Source organism: Oncorhynchus mykiss, chromosome 26, assembly GCF_057628025.1.
Source record: "Oncorhynchus mykiss isolate SJ-2025 chromosome 26, ASM5762802v1, whole genome shotgun sequence".
Lineage (NCBI taxonomy): Eukaryota > Metazoa > Chordata > Actinopteri > Salmoniformes > Salmonidae > Oncorhynchus > Oncorhynchus mykiss.
In genome coordinates, this window is record NC_143047.1 from 19,777,480 (window position 1) to 19,793,932 (window position 16,453).

General features: G+C 42.3%; 1 protein-coding gene across 1 annotated transcript; it reads right to left on the reverse strand.

Annotated features, from left to right (window-relative positions):
• Positions 1-66: 66 nt before the first annotated feature.
• gnao1b (guanine nucleotide binding protein (G protein), alpha activating activity polypeptide O, b) lies at positions 67-12,775 on the reverse strand. The gene is made up of 8 exons (XM_021586266.3): positions 12,213-12,775; positions 12,008-12,050; positions 5,369-5,510; positions 4,907-5,067; positions 4,175-4,303; positions 3,923-4,052; positions 3,675-3,828; positions 67-3,507 (listed from the first exon to the last, which is right to left on the reverse strand). Exons 1-8 carry the CDS (start codon positions 12,328-12,330, stop codon positions 3,320-3,322), a joined length of 1,065 nt encoding a protein of 354 aa, XP_021441941.1. The 5' UTR covers positions 12,331-12,775; the 3' UTR covers positions 67-3,319.
• Positions 12,776-16,453: the final 3,678 nt, after the last annotated feature.

The following is a 16,453-nucleotide window of genomic DNA, read 5'->3' on the forward strand; positions in this document are numbered from 1 at the left end:
TTGATTTCAAACAAAGCACTGGGAGAAAGACAGACATGAAAAAGATACTCAATATGGCCGTGGGAATAGTTAGGAAAAGTGTGGCTTTAATGTAAACACAACATTCGATTGGCTCAGCACAAACATTCCACATGAGAGAGCAACCAATAATCTACGGAGAAGGGGTGCAGAACAAAAGCATTCACAGTAAAAAAAAGAAATCTGGTATAATCATATATATACAGTACGGTGTTTAAGGTGAAAATGGAAAGGGGGATTGAGAGAAATGAGGAACGACACGTGATAGAGGGAGTATAGAGGGATAGGATGCATCTTCAGGTGCACAGGTGAATGAGTGGAGAGCAGTACTTTTCCTCTGTGAAAATAGAGAACGTGACAGCCGGAGTTTGACTGTGGCCTGCTCAGGGTTAAGAGGTCAGGGGTTAGGGTTAACCCAAACTCCCCACTGAGAGACTGCTGCTGAATTCCAACTCTACCCCAGCCCCTGCCGCTTGGACATGTCTGTAGATCTAAAATCGATTGTGTGTGTGTGTTTATATTTATATATATATGTATACAAGCAATGTGGCAAAAATACCACCCACTCTATCAGAAGAGAAGGTGACGCAATTACCATATTACCTAACCCATTCATGTCCATATTAACAAATGTGGCACTGAACAAATTCTCTTTGGTGTAAATGCATTACATTTGGTGATAACATAGTTAGTACAAGTGCCTAGACATGCCAAATTGACGTTTTAAGATTGGCATTATCTATCATACCTCCAAAGTTGGTATTTTGAGACAATAAAAATCATTAAAATGACTTCAGCATATGTATTTTGAAATACAATTCAGAATGATATAGTTTAAAAGCATAAAGTATTGTTCTGTGACCTGTTTAAGCCCAAATATGCCAAATTGATGATTCAACTCATTTGTGAACTACAGCCGTTTCTGTGTCATACTATATTTAGTCTTTCGACACATGGGGTTATTGTATTTTACACATTACATGAATCATGTCATGTGAATACATGTTCAAATTATCAGATCTTAATCACTTTTGGTATATAGATTGTCCAGACCAATATAAATATGAAAACAATATTGAAAGAAATCCATCCCCTCTCTCACACAGACACCTCTAGAGTACATGCAGTATTTCCAAATCCAATGGAGACTGCAGAGAGAAACATTTTACAACTGGTGTGCATTGATGTCTGTGGTGTGTATACACACGCGTGTGCTTGTGAGAGAGGGAGAGAAAGAGAGAGAGAAAGAGGGCAAATGCTGTAGCAGGCCTCACTCGCCATTGACTTACATTGGATTTGCTTATGCTGTATAATATACTCTAGGAGTGTATGTGGATTTCTTTAGATATTGTTTTTATATATATTGGTCGAAACAATTATTACAATTTGAACATGTTCTGAGAATCAGATAGAAAATCTCATAAAATGAATTTGCTTGTGCGATAGAGAGGGTGTGGAATTCTTTAGATATTGTTTGTATATTTATATATTGGTCCAGACAATCTATATAGCAAAAATGATTAAGATGTGAACATGTTTAAGATCTGAGAAAGAGGGACAATGCTGTAAAATCACTCACTCTCCAGTCTCTATTGACTTGCATTTGATGGGCTTATACTGCATGCACTCTAAGGGTGTGTGTGTGTGGATTTCTTTAGGTATTGTTTAAACGCTTTGGCCGATTTGTCCATCAATAAACTCAGAGAACATGTGTACTGTAGAATATTATGCATTTCTGTTATGGACATGAAAAGGTTAAACCAATCAAATCCTTTCAAATCTACAGGAATTCCTAGAGGGGGTAGTATGGATGGATTTGGAATTCAGCATATTTGCTCACAAGGGTCATCCTGAGCTAAGCACTGTGTGGCTTATCTAATCTACAAATTACCTCAACTTCCAAATAATTGAGCATTCACATATTCATGTTTTATTACATAAAGAGCACCTAGGAAGACCCTTTTGAACAAGCAGAGAGACTGGTCAGTGGTCTGTGGCTGTCCTCTCCTAAAACTACAAATCTGTAAGGACTAGTGAGTGAAAACAACACGGTGGAAACCTATCCAGTCCTTTCATCTCAGTGATAAGTGATAAGTGAGAGGAGACCAGGAGACAACCATATGATACATCACTGACCAGTGGACTTGAGTGTGCAAGTCTAAAATGATAGCCTATTCCCCATATTATGTACTACTTTATGTACTACTTTATGTACTACTTTTGAAGAACTACTTTTGAAGAAGTAGTACACTACATGGGAGGTGACATTTGAGACGGTCCATCAGAGCAGCTCTAGACCCTCTGAGACTGAGACAGGAAGTGGTGTTCCACCGGTCTGACAGGACAGGAAATAAATATGTGGCACGGGATTCTAGGAGGTAGGAGGGCATGAGGTTGAAATAAAATCCACAGATAATTTGATGATAATAAAGCGTTTGTGTCCCTTCAATTGCATTATATTGTAAAGATAGTGTGAAAGTGATCAATGATCTCTAATTCTATTCCCCTATCTGTCATGCTCAGAAGGTTGGCACTGATATCACACTTTCCCGACACAGATATATCATTGGCTGACAGGCATTTCATCACACTGCAGGAGGCCAATGGCAGAGCCTGCCACACAAACAGAACTGCCCCCCCCCCCCCCTTCTGGATGTTTAAAAGAGATAGGAATAAAACAGAGCAGAAGGAGCTCATGTAGAGCAGCCCTGTGTGAGTCCAACAGAGAGGGGGGTTCTATCCAACGCTGTACAGAACCCCAGCCACCAGTACCACCTCTATTACATCATCACCTAGAGCACAACATCACCTCTGCAAACGGAGCACCAAGGGGTACATTCATTGTGGCTCAATGTTCTGGATGTTGCAGATAGAGATGTAATGTATAGAACTGACACAAATCTCTATCACAAGGAAAAGAGGACCTTCTCCGCTCTATGCATAACATTTCTATCTAATTTGTTGCGAAACATGGCACGAAAACAGAATATACTCCTTGGACCTCCCCTTTTCTGATTTACATCTTACAGTTGTTCACACAATCAACAAAACATGAAGGACATTCAATAGGAAACACATGTTGATAACAAATAAACAAAAGAGGGGTGGTGGAATTCTGAAATTAAAAAAAGGAATAGAGGAACAGAACATGGCAAAGAATCCGTCGTGGTGTCTGGCGGCAGCTCTTTGGGTCCCTTAGGACGTGTAGATTTACATAATTATGCCTTTTAATATCATCAAAATTATTATTATTATTAACCACCTCACACCCTCCAATGCAACCTCTGTGCAGGGCTAGGCCTCAGTATAAGCCACACCCCCTCAGGTTGTTGGCGATGATGATGTCAGTGACTGCGTCAAACACTACCTGGATGTTTCCTGTGTCAGTGGCACAGGTCAGGTGACAGTAGATCTCCTTGTTGGGCGAACGGCTCTTACTCTCAAATTGCACCTGAATGTATGCGGTAGCATCATCATAAGTGTTAGCACCTATGGGGGGATTGGGAGGAAAGGTGGGTGAGGGCGAGAGAGAGGAGAAAGAAGAGTAGGAGAGGAAGAGAGATACAGCGCCAGAGAGTGAGAGAGACTTACGACCATCTGTTCTGCATGTGTGTCTGTCTAACTTTGTGTATATGCGGACTGTAGGGAAGTCTTACCTGTATATTCAGGGAAACAGATACTCAGTGGTGACTTCTTAATCTTCTCCTCGAACAGATCCTTCTTGTTGAGGAAGAGGATGATGGAGGTGTCGATGAAGAACTTGTTGTTACAGATAGAGTCGAAGAGCATGAGGGACTCGTGCATGCGATTCTGCAGAAAATACCAAATAAGACAGATGAGATGCATGTTTGAGAATATGTGTGGTGTGTTTGTGAGTAGTACGAAGTGTGTGTGAAGTACTTACAGTGGTTTCATCCTCATGCAGAACCTGATCATAGCCACTTAACGCCACACAGAAGATAATGGCCGTCACATCCTCAAAGCAGTGGATCCACTTCTTTCTCTCTGACCTCTGACCTCCAACATCAAACAGCCTGAAAGAAACATAAGAGTTATGAACGTGTCATAACATACACCACAAATATGCTACAAACAAATATACTGGACTGGGAGAGGAACTGTATGTGTAAACCTATGTGTGTGTGGTGTGTCTAACCTAAAGTGCAGGTTTTTGAAGGTGAAATGGGTCTCCACGATCCCAGTGGTCTTGACTCGGGTTCTCAGGATGTCCTGCTCGGTGGGCTGGTAGTCAGCAGCACCAATACGGTCTAAACTGTCCAGGTAGCTAATGAGAGAAAGAAGGAAGGAGAGGGGAAATGGAAACAGGAGGGAGGAGGGGGAAGCGAAGGAGGGGAGGGGAGGGGAGGGGAGGTAGAGCTTCAGTAATACACTCTTAGAAAAAAAGGTGCCATCTAGAACCTAAATGGGTTCTTCGGCTGTCCTCATAGGAAAACCCTTTAAAGAACCCTTTTTGGTTGCAGGTAAAACCCTTTTGGTTTCAAGTAGAATCCTTTCCACAGAGGGCTCTACATTGAACCCAAAAGGGTTCTATCTGGAACCAAAAAGGTTGTATCTAGAACCAAAAAGGGTTCTCCTATGCAGAAAGAGGAAGAGCCCTTTTGGAACCCTTTTTTCTAAGAGTGTAGAGCTACAAAAATACAGTGCGAAGACTAACCTTTGCACTGTAAAGACTAACCAACGCAGTCACTTCATAGACTAACCTTTGCACTGTGTTACTGTTCAAGAACAGGCAGCTAATGAACTCAAATTCCAATATGTTAGGTAACTGGAACTTTCTCACAAATCTTCCATTGATTCAATGCATGAATTATGCTTAATTTAAAGTTTCATGCATTCCGATATGCTTGGTCCCTTAGTGTTTACTCACTAGGCAGCGGAGTCATTGAGCTGGTACTCCCTGGCCCTGTTGAAACACTCCTGGGTCCCGGCATCGGCCCACAGACGCTTCATAGCTGTCAGCAGCTCTGCTGAGTAGGGCTCTGTGTCCTCCATACGAGTGACCACATCACACACCAGCTTAGCATCCGCCTGGACACACACATACATAAGATATTATGTACAAAAGATATGACTATGCATCACCACACACACACACACACGCACGCACGCACGCACGCACACACACATACACAAACAAAAACACATGCATAGATTTATTAAGACACATATGAGGTGAAGACTGAATAGCTGAATTCCTGGATGTCTACCACCATACCCCACTGGAAACATTAAGGTCTGCTTTGCAGTGCACCTTGAAGTAAGGTTTTGAAAGGGCCATTGGTTGTACACTATGGATGAATCCTACTCTGTGCAGGGTGCATGTACCCACCTTTCTGTCCTTGTCGGCGTACTCGATGCCCAGAGAGTCCATAGCTCGGAGGACGGCAGCCAAACTCTGGATGGTGTTGCTGTAGACCACAGGCTTATACTGCTTCACATCATCCCCAGAAAAGCCATCTTCATGGATAATCCTGCATACACACACACACATCAGAACACATACAAAATAGCACACACACACACACACGTACGTAGGCTAAGTGTGCATGCATGAGCGCACACACACAAACATTCACACTTCAGTGAACCCACATTTCAGCAGACGCTTTAGTGTATGTGCATCTGTACGCGCGTGCATGTGACCAAGAACAGGGTTGTCTCTGAGCGTCAAGCAGTGCCTGCTCCTTTGCACACACCCAAATACATGCAGCACATCAATGGCTGCCACCCACCTTCTCTTTTCTTCTCTCTTTCACACACAAACACTCACTCACACCTAAGCAGCATCAACTGCAGCCAATATAGCCACTTTAGGTTTCACATTTGTAATGACAAAGGTGGTCTGTACATTTAAACCACTCAACAACATTGACGTGAAACGTTCTGATATTGAGGATCAGATTATAAATCCATTACACTAGCCTAGTCTGGAATACACTTCAGCAGTTGGGGCGGCAGGTAGCCTAGAATGACAGATAAAAATCTGTCATTCTGCCCCTGAACAAGGCAGATAACCCACTGTTCCTAGGCCATCATTGAAAATAAGAATTTGTTCTTAACTGACTTGCCTAGTTAAATAAATAAGTATACCATTGACTTCAAAAGGTGCATAATCCATAGGTATGAAGATCTGGTTCACACATTATGTAACACATTTTTAAAACGACTTCTCAGACAGAGTTCAGTCTGTCAAATCGGAGGGCCTGTTGTCCGGTCCTCTGGCAGTCTCTATGGGGGTACTACAGGGTTCAATTCTCGGGCCGATTCTTTTCTCTGTATACATCAATGATGTCGCTCTTGCTGCAGGTGATTCCCAGATCCACCTCTATGCAGACGACACCATTCTGTATAGATCTGGCCCTTCTTTGGACACTGTGTTAACTAACCTCTAAACGAGCTTCAATGCCATACAACACTCCTTCCGTGGCCTCCAATTGCTCTTAAACGCTAGTAAAACCAAATGCATGCTCTTCAACCGTTGTCTGCCCGCATCCGCCCGACTAGCATCACTACTCTGGAGGTTTCTGACTTAGAATATGTGGACAACTACAAATACCTAGGTGTCTGGCTAGACTGTAAACTCTCCTTCCAGACTCATATTAAAAATCTCCAATCCAAAATTAAATCTAGAATCGGCTTCCTATTTCGCAACAAAGCCTCATTCACTCACGTCGCGAAACATACCCTCGTAAAACTGACTATCCTACCGATCCTCGACTTCGGTAATAACTTCCAATACTCTACTCAGCAAACTGGATGTAGTCTATCACAGTGCCATCCGTTTTGTCACCAAAGCCCCTTATTCCACCCACCACTGCGACCTGTATGCTCTAGTCGGCTGGCCCTCGCTACACACAGTGGGGCAAAAAAGTATTTAGTCAGCCACCAATTGTGCAAGTTCTCCCACTTAAAAAGATGAGAGAGGCCTGTAATTTTCATCATAGGTACACTTCAACTATGACAGACAAAATGAGGAAAAAAATCCAGAAAATCACATTGTAGGATTTTTTATTAATTTATTTGCAAATGATGGTGGAAAATAAGTATTTGGTCAATAACAAAAGTTTATCTCAATACTTTGTTATATACCCTTTGTTGGCAATGACAGAGGTCAAACGTTTTCTGTAAGTCTTCACAAGGTTTTCACACACTGTTGCTGGTATTTTGGCCCATTCCTCCATGCAGATCTCCTCTAGAGCAGTGATGTTTTGGGGCTGTTGCTGGGCAACACGGACTTTCAACTCCCTCCAAAGATTTTCTATGGGGTTGAGATCTGGAGACTGGCTAGGCCACTCCAGGACCCTGAAATGCTTCTTACGAAGCCACTCCTTCGTTGCCCGGGCGGTGTGTTTGGGATCATTGTCATGCTGAAAGACCCAGCCACGTTTCATCTTCAATGCCCTTGCTGATGGAAGGAGGTTTTCACTCAAAATCTCACGATACATGGCCCCATTCATTCTTTCCTTTACACGGATCAGTCGTCATGGTCCCTTTGCAGAAAAACAGCCCCAAAGCATGATGTTTCCACCTCCATGCTTCACAGTAGGTATGGTGTTCTTTGATGCAACTCAGCATTCTTTGTCCTCCAAACACGACGAGTTGAGTTTTTACCAAAAAGTTCTAATTTGGTTTCATCTGACCATATGACATTCTCCCAATCTTCTTCTGGATCATCCAAATGCTCTCTAGCAAACTTCAGACGGGCCTGGACATGTACTGACTTAAGCAGGGGGACACGTCTGGCACTGCAGGATTTGAGTCCATTTGAGTCCATTTTTTTTCTCATTTTGTCTGTCATAGTTGAAGTGTACCTATGATGAAAATTACAGGCCTCTCTCATCTTTTTAAGTGGGAGAACTTGCACAATTGGTGGCTGACTAAATACTTTTTTTTCCCCACTGTATTTGTCGCCAGACCCACTGGCTCCAGGTCATCTATAAGTCTATGCTAGGTAAAGCTCCGCCTTATCTCAGCTCACTGGTCATGATAACAACACCCACCCATAGCACGCGCTCCAGCAGTTATATCTCACTGGTCATCCCCAAAGCCAACACCTCCTTTGGCCGCCTTTCCTTCCAGTTCTCTGCTGCCAATGACTGGAACGATTTGCAAAAACAGCTGAAGCTGGAGACTTATATTTCCCTCACTAACTTTAAACTATCTGAGCAGCTAACCGATCGCTGCAGCTGTACATAGCCCATCTGTAAATAGCCCACCCAATCTACCTACCTCATCCCCATATTGTTTTTATTTACTTTTCTGCTCTTTTGCACAACAGTATGTCTACTCACACATCACCATCTGCTCATCTATCACTCCAGTGTTAATTTGCTAAATTGTAATTACTCCGCTACTATGGCCTATTTATTGCCTTACCTCCTCACGCCATTTGCACACATTTTATATAGACTGCTTTTTTTTCTATTGTGTTATTGACTGCATGCTTGTTTATTCCATGTGTAACTCTGTGTTGTTGTTTGTGTTGCACTGCTTTGCTTTATCTTGGCCAGGTCGCAGTTGTAAATGAGAACTTGTTCTCAACTAGCCTACCTGGTTAAATAAAGAGGAAATAAAAAAAAATGTATTAAACATTTTCAATGACCTTCTCTTAGATTTTTTTTTATTTTCACAGATGTTTAAGATGCATAGCCTTCCTCAGTATGTGCCTTTCTTAATGTGTGTGTACCACTTTTCTAGTCTGTACTAGTACACTATGATCAAGTTCTCTTAAAACATACTTGCTATTTAATAATTAAGGTGTTGTTTTTTAATAATACAGATTGCTGTATACCATTATCAATTCACCTTGCTACATACAAACACAAACACACACACACACCTTTTTTCTAATTTGGCACAAAGAAACAAGAGTCCATGATTAACTTGGTCAAAGAAAATGGCCCCGATTGGCCTATAGATGACGCTGTTATAAGCAGTCTCACTTAAACTCTCATATCCGCCGCCCGTTTGACATAGACACTTGAAAATTTGCATGTAGGTGTCTTTCCGCAAGCTGAACAAATTTGCCACAATGACCCATAAGGTCCTTCAGGATAGATTTTCCTCCATCTTGGAAATTTGTGTTTCCTTAGTTTGAGAAAACCTAAGGGATTGGTTAAGTAATGGCTGAGTTATTGATAAATCCACTTCACAATGGCCTATAAGTTTGAAACATTAACATGATGAACCATGTTAAGTCTGGCATTGATATCTTTAAAAAAATTAACAATTCACAATGTAATGCTAATGCTTAAAATAATCACAAAAAAATATTCTTCTCATGGACTAAAAGTCAGATTCACTCCAAATACGGTCTTTGGACACATCACAATAGTCCCTAACGAGTTTGACAAAATAACATTGATGAATTCAAATATGGCCATGTGTAGATGCATATTAGCACATAGGCTAAAATTCTAAAATATACTAAAAATACTTCAAACATCTTCTACTTATGAACCATAGGACCAAATGACACCAAATTTGGAATGTAGCCCATAGTACTTGCCTTAACTTAGTTTAAGAAAAAATCAAAAGATGGCTGAGTTATTGACAAATCAAGAATCTGTTTTTATTTGTGTATTTAAACCAAAGTAAATCCACTCTGATCTTGTGTCCTTTCTGTCAGTCTGAGAACCCCGTTCATTGCTGGTCGCGGCTATACTACATGGCCAAAAGTATGTGGACATCCCATAAAATTAGTGGATTCAGCTATTTCATTGCTGACAGGTGTATAAAATCGAACACACAGCCATGCAATCTCCATAGACAAACATTGGCAATAGATTGGCCCGTAATGAAGAGCTCAGTGACTTTCTACGGGGCAGCGTCATAGGATGACACCTTTCCAACAAGTCAGTTGCGTCAAATTTACTCTGCCCTGCTAGTGCTGCCCTGGTCAACTGTAAGTGCTGTTATTGTGAAGTGGCAAGGTCTAGGAGAAACAACGGCTCAGCAGCGAAGTGGTAGGCCACACAACCTCAACGTGCTGAAGCACGTGAAGCGTAAAAATCGTCTGTCCTTGGTTGCAACACTCACTACTGAGTACCAAACTGCCTCTGGAAGCAACGTCAGCCCAATAACTGTTTGATGGGAGCTACATGAAATTGGTTTTCATGGCCAAGTAGCCGTACACAAGCCTAAGATCACCATGTGCAATGCCAAGCGTTGGCTGGAGTGGTGTAAAGCTCACCGCCATTGGACTTTGGAGCAGTGAAAAAGCATTCTCTGGAGAGATGTATCACTCTTCACCATTTGGTAGTCTGAAGGACAACTCTAGGTTTGGAGGATGCCAGTATAACGCTACCTGCCCCAATGCAGAGTGCCAACGGTAAAGTTTGGTGGAGGAAGAGTAATGGTCTGGGGATGTTTTTCATGGTTTGGGCTAGGCCCCTTAATACCAGTGAAGGGAAATATTAATGCTACAGCATACAATGACATTCTAGACAATTCTGTGGTTCCAACTTTGTGGCAACAGTTTGGGGAAGGTATTTTCATGTTTTAGTGTGTACAAAGCTAGGTCCATACATAAATGGTTTGTTGAGATCAGTGTGGAAGAACTTGACTGGCCTGCACAGAGCCCTGACCTAAACCCCATCGAACACCTTTGGGATGAATTGGAATGCGAGCCAGGCCTAATTGCCCAACATCAGTGCCCAACCTCACTAATGCTCTTGTGGCTGAATGGAAGCAAGTCCCCGCAGCAATGTTCCAACATTTAGTGGAAAGCCTTCCCAGAAAAGTGGAGGCTGTTATAACAGCAAAGGGGGGACCAACTCCATATAATGCCTATGATTTATTTTTGAATGAGATATTTATTATTATTATTATTATTATTATTATTACACTCCTTTGTAAAACATGATAGGGTATCTCATGGGGTTTATCGTGTCAATGAAATTCTGGCAAATAAACATATATGTAAGCACATCCAGACACACACCATTATCAATACATACAAAACTACACAAATGCACACCCATGTGTACACACACAAAGAGCCAATGCTATCTCTGTCTTGGATCAGTTTTTCCTGTTCCGATCCTGGCATTATATAATATAACCAATGTAACATATGTAGTTCACAACAGAAGCCTCTCCCGAGTGATGCTTTTGGGTAACTGTCTGTACCGCTAGGGAGAACCCCCAGGATAATTAAATATGGAGAGAGTGCTAGAATGGAAGGAAACAGAGTGGAGTAGAGGGAGTAGTGTGTGTGTGATGGAAAAAGCAGGGTGTGTGTGGGGCAGATGAGTGTGTGCTGAGGTACAGTGAATGCACTGAACCCAACATTTTTTAAATTGTGGATTTTTGAGAGGATGTCTGCATAGCAACAGCCGTGTTTAATTATGTGCATGAAAATATTATATAATGTGCTTTTCCGGTTGGGCCCTGGATACAGAGGTCTTCTTTAAAGAAGAAATCTAGTAACAGGGTTTAGAAAAAGAACAGTGATTTAGATGAGAGAGTGGTTTAGACAAGAAGGGGAAAGGTTTACATGTGGTTTTAGATGCCATATTTTCTGAGTAAATCCGCTTTATAGGCAAAGTACTCTCTGCGATATCAGGCACTTAAAGCCAGTAAGATTAAACCAGAGATATTTGCTAATGGAGCTGTAGTGTAGTGACCTCACTAATACACACATACACACATATTGTCTGCACAAAAACACACACACACAGTCACAAACACCGATGTATTCGCCATGCCTCTTTATCGATAGATGCATGAAAAACCTCTGGGTAAATTTCAGCACCATGTCAGTGGACAGCACCCCTGCGGCCTGCTACTGACCGTGAGCACCGCCTCCGATTACCGTCTACAGGAGGTGCTCGAATCACCGGCAAAGGTACGGCCTCTGAGGAAACATGGCGGAGCTAGCGGCTCAGCCTCACTATGGGCAGGGGAGGCGCAATCTCAGGCCTCGTCAAAGACGCCTGTTTCAGAAAAAAAAAAAAAAAGCACTTACTTCATTTGTTTGACGATGGTGCTTTTGCCCGATTCTCCTCCCCCTAAAGGGAATAGAGAGCAGAGTGAGAGTCGGTTGTCTTTAGGGGGACATGACATCAGGACCACGGAGAGCGCCTGCCGCCCCGGCCCGGCTCTCTGCAATCGACATCAACATCAACCGAACCGTGCAGAACGGGCAGCCCCCGTTATAAACGGTGTCTTACCAAGCAGTAGCAGTTTCACTTCCTTTGCGGCAGTGACTCCATCATCCTTCAGGTTTTTTTCGATGGCTTTGCTCCTGTCCAGAGCAGCGCGCTCCTCAGCGCTGAGTGTACATCCCATGTCTAGAGTCGAATGAACAATCCCTTCTCCTCTATTCCGCCCTGTCCCTCGCCGACTCAATATGTATGTTTGTCTCTCTCTCTCGCTCGTTCAGTCTGCTACAGCATGAGGCCCGGATTGAGGGCAAATAAAGCCGGGTCAGAATAGGGTTTTTTCTCCGTCCCTCTTGGAGCGGGGGTGGGGTCGTTGTGTTCGAGCCTCGGGGCTGGGGGTCTCTATAGGGCGGCACTGATGACAGCGAGCGCGAGCGATCTCATCCTTCAATCTCTTCACAATAACCGACGGAGAGAGGAGGGGAAGGGAAGGCAGTGTGCGCGAGACTCACCTAGCGCAGACAATCTCGTTGACGTCAGAGCAAAGGCAGGCGCTAATCGTCAAATGCGACCACATTCAAACGGGGATTTTAAAGACACATTTTGCTTCGTGGAATAATTTCGCTGAATATACAATGTATAATAGGCCTTTTTATTACATAAAAGGCGTGGTCTCGCACGATACTGGAAGTGGGCTATTCTTGTCTTCCGTGTCCTTATAAATAAAATGTATAATCCACTAGGAGTGGGTAAACATCGGCCTATAACTTTAGCCTTTTTACATTTGACATTTTAGTCATTTAGCAGACACTCTTATCCAGAGCGATTTACAGGAGCAATTAGAGTTAAGGGCCTAGCTCATGTAATGTCAACAGCAACAATAGGCTACACAAGGTAGTACAACACAATATCATTACATTTCAATTGTATTAATTATTAATCTAGCAATTGCTTTTATCCTGTGTGTGTGTTATGTTGCTTACATATACAGTGCCTTGCGAAAGTATTCGGCCCCCTTGAACTTTGCGACCTTTTGCCACATTTCAGGCTTCAAACATAAAGATATAAAACTGTATTTTTTTGTGAAGAATCAACAACAAGTGGGACACAATCATGAAGTGGAACGACATTTATTGGATATTTCAAAAAATTTTAACAAATCAAAAACTGAAAAATTGGGCGTGCAAAATTATTCAGCCCCTTTACTTTCAGTGCAGCAAACTCTCTCCAGAAGTTCAGTGAGGATCTCTGAATGTTCCAATGTTGACCTAAATGACTAATGATGATAAATACAATCCACCTGTGTGTAATCAAGTCTCCGTATAAATGCACCTGCACTGTGATAGTCTCAGATGTCCGTTAAAAGCGCAGAGAGCATCATGAAGAACAAGGAGCACACCAGGCAGGTCCGAGATACTGTTGTGAAGAAGTTTAAAGCCAGATTTGGATACAAAAATATTTCCCAAGCTTTAAACATCCCAAGGAGCACTGTGCAAGTGATAATATTGAAATGGAAGGAGTATCAGACCACTGCAAATCTACCAAGACCTGGCCGTCCCTCAACTTTCAGCTCATACAAGGAGAAGACTGATCAGAGATGCAGCCAAGAGGCCCATGATCACTCTGGATGAACTGCAGAGATCTACAGCTGAGGTGGGAGACTCTGTCCATAGGACAACAATCAGTCAGTCGTATATTGCACAAATCTGGCCTTTATGGAAGAGTGGCAAGAAGAAAGCCATTTCTTAAAGATATCCATAAAAAGTGTTGTTTAAAGTTTGCCACAAGCCACCTGGGAGACACACCAAACATGTGGAAGAAGGTGCTCTGGTCAGATGAAACCAAAATTGAACTTTTTGGCAACAATGCAAAACGTTATATTTGGCGTAAAAGCAACACAGCTGAACACACCATCCCCACTGTCAAACATGGTGGTGGCAGCATCATGGTTTGGGCCTGCTTTTCTTCAGCAGGGACAGGGAAGATGGTTAAAATTGATGGGAAGATGGATGGAGCCAAATACAGGACCATTCTGGAAGAAAACCTGATGGAGTCTGCAAAAGACCTGAGACTGGGACGGAGATTTGTCTTCCAACAAGACAATGATCCAAAACATAAAGCAAAATCTACAATGGAATGGTTCAAAAATGAACATATCCAGGTGTTAGAATGGCCAAGTCAAAGTCCAGACCTGAATCCAATCGAGAATCTGTGGAAAGAACTGAAAACTGCTGTTCACAAATGCTCTCCATCCAACCTCACTGCGCTCGAGCTGTTTTGCAAGGAGGAATGGGAAAAAATGTCAGTCTCTCGATGTGCAAAACTGATAGAGACATACCCCAAGTGACTTACAGCTGTAATCGCAGAAAAAGGTGGCGCTACAAACTATTAACTTAAGGGGGCTGAATAATTTTGCACGCCCAATTTTTCAGTTTTTGATTTGTTAAAAAAGTTTGAAATATCCAATAAATGTCGTTCCACTTCATGATTGTGTCCCACTTGTTGTTGATTCTTCACCAAAAAATACAGTTTTATATCTTTATGTTTGAAGCCTGAAATGTGGCAAAAGGTCCCAAAGTTCAAGGGGGCCGAATACTTTCGCAAGGCACTGTATGTATTGATGAGTGTGTGTGCGTGTGTTTATGTCTGCAGTGCAGTATGTGTAAAAGTGAATGTGTGTGTATTTTTGTGTGTCTCTGTGTCCGTCTCTCTGTGCATGTGTGTGTAACTCTATGTGTGTATGTGTGTGCACATTAAAAACTTCCAATCCACATGTGGAAAGAGTGGAGTGATAAGGTGTGAGGGTTTTACAATGGACTATACTGACACCAAAAGCCTGAATTACCAGTTAAACCTACAGCCTTACAAGTCAATTCCTCAACCTGCGAAGGCCTATAGCCTTCATAAACTAAGCCCCAAGCTCTTACCTTAATGCAAGAGGACATACCGTGAGCTCCAAAAATATTGGGACAGTGACACGTTTAGTTGTTTTGGCTCTGTACTCCAGCACCTTGGAATGATACAATGACTATGAGGTTAACGTGCAGACTGTCAGCTTTAATTTGAGGGTATTTTCATCCATATCGGGTGAACGGTTCGGGTGAGAAATAATCCCATATTCCTAGCACGCAATGATTACATTAAACTTGTGACTGTAGAAAACTTGTTGGATGCATTTGCTGTTTGTTTTGGTTGTGGTTCAGATTATTTTGTGCCCAATAGAAATTAATGGTAAATCATGTACTGTGTCATTTTGGAGTCACTTTTATTGTAAATAAGAACATAATATATTTCCAAACACTTCTACATTAATGTGGATGCTACCATGATTACGGATTGTCCTGAATAAATCATGAATAATGATGACTGAGAAAGTTAGACACACAAATTGTCATACCCCCCCAAAAAGCTAACCTCCCCTGTTATTGAAATGCTGAGAGGTTGGCATGTTTTGGGGGTATGATACAGTGGGGCAAAAAAGTATTTAGTCAGCCACCAATTGTGCAAGTTCTCCCACTTAAAAAGATGAGAGAGGCCTGTAATTTTCATCATAGGTACACTTCAACTATTACAGACAAAATGAGGGAAAAAAATCCAGAAAATCACATTGTAGGATTTTTAATGAATTTATTTGCAAATTATGGTGGAAAATAAGTATTTGGTCAATAACAAAAGTTTATCTCAATACTTTGTTATATACCCTTTGTTGGCAATGACAGAGGTCAAATGTTTTCTGTAAGTCTTCACAAGGTTTTCACACACTGTTGCTGGTATTTTGGCCCATTCCTCCATGCAGATCTCCTCTAGAGCAGTGATGTTTTGGGGCTGTTGCTGGGCAACATGGACTTTCAACTCCCTCCAAAGATTTTCTATGGGGTTGAGATCTGGAGACTGGCTAGGCCACTCCAGGACCTTGGAAATGCTTCTTACGAAGCCACTCCTTCGTTGCCCGGGCGGTGTGTTTGGGATCATTGTCATGCTGAAAGACCCAGCCACGCTTCAATGACCTTGCTGATGGAAGGAGGATTTCACTCAAAATTTCACGATACATGGCCCCATTCATTCTTTCCTTTACACGGATCAGTCGTCCTGGTCCCTTTGCAGAAAAACAGCCCCAAAGCATGTTTCCACCCCCATGCTTCACAGTAGGTATGGTGTTCTTTGGATGCAACTCAGCATTCTTTGTCCTCCAAACACGACGAGTTGAGTTTTTACCAAAAAGTTATATTTTGGTTTCATCTGACCATATGACATTCTCCCAATCTTCTTCTGGATCATCCAAATGCTCCAAATTACTTTGGTCCCAGCTC

Coding starts and splice junctions, on each gene's coding strand:
- gnao1b (XM_021586266.3), bottom strand. CDS start 12,330: ATGGGATGTACACTCAGCGCTGAGGAGCGCGCTGCTCTGGACAGGAGC. Junction 4,304..4,906: donor CTCAATGACTCCGCTGCCTA/GTGAGTAAACAC, acceptor TTCTCTCATTAG/CTACCTGGACAGTTTAGACC. Junction 4,053..4,174: donor TTCAAAAACCTGCACTTTAG/GTTAGACACACC, acceptor TGTTTCTTTCAG/GCTGTTTGATGTTGGAGGTC.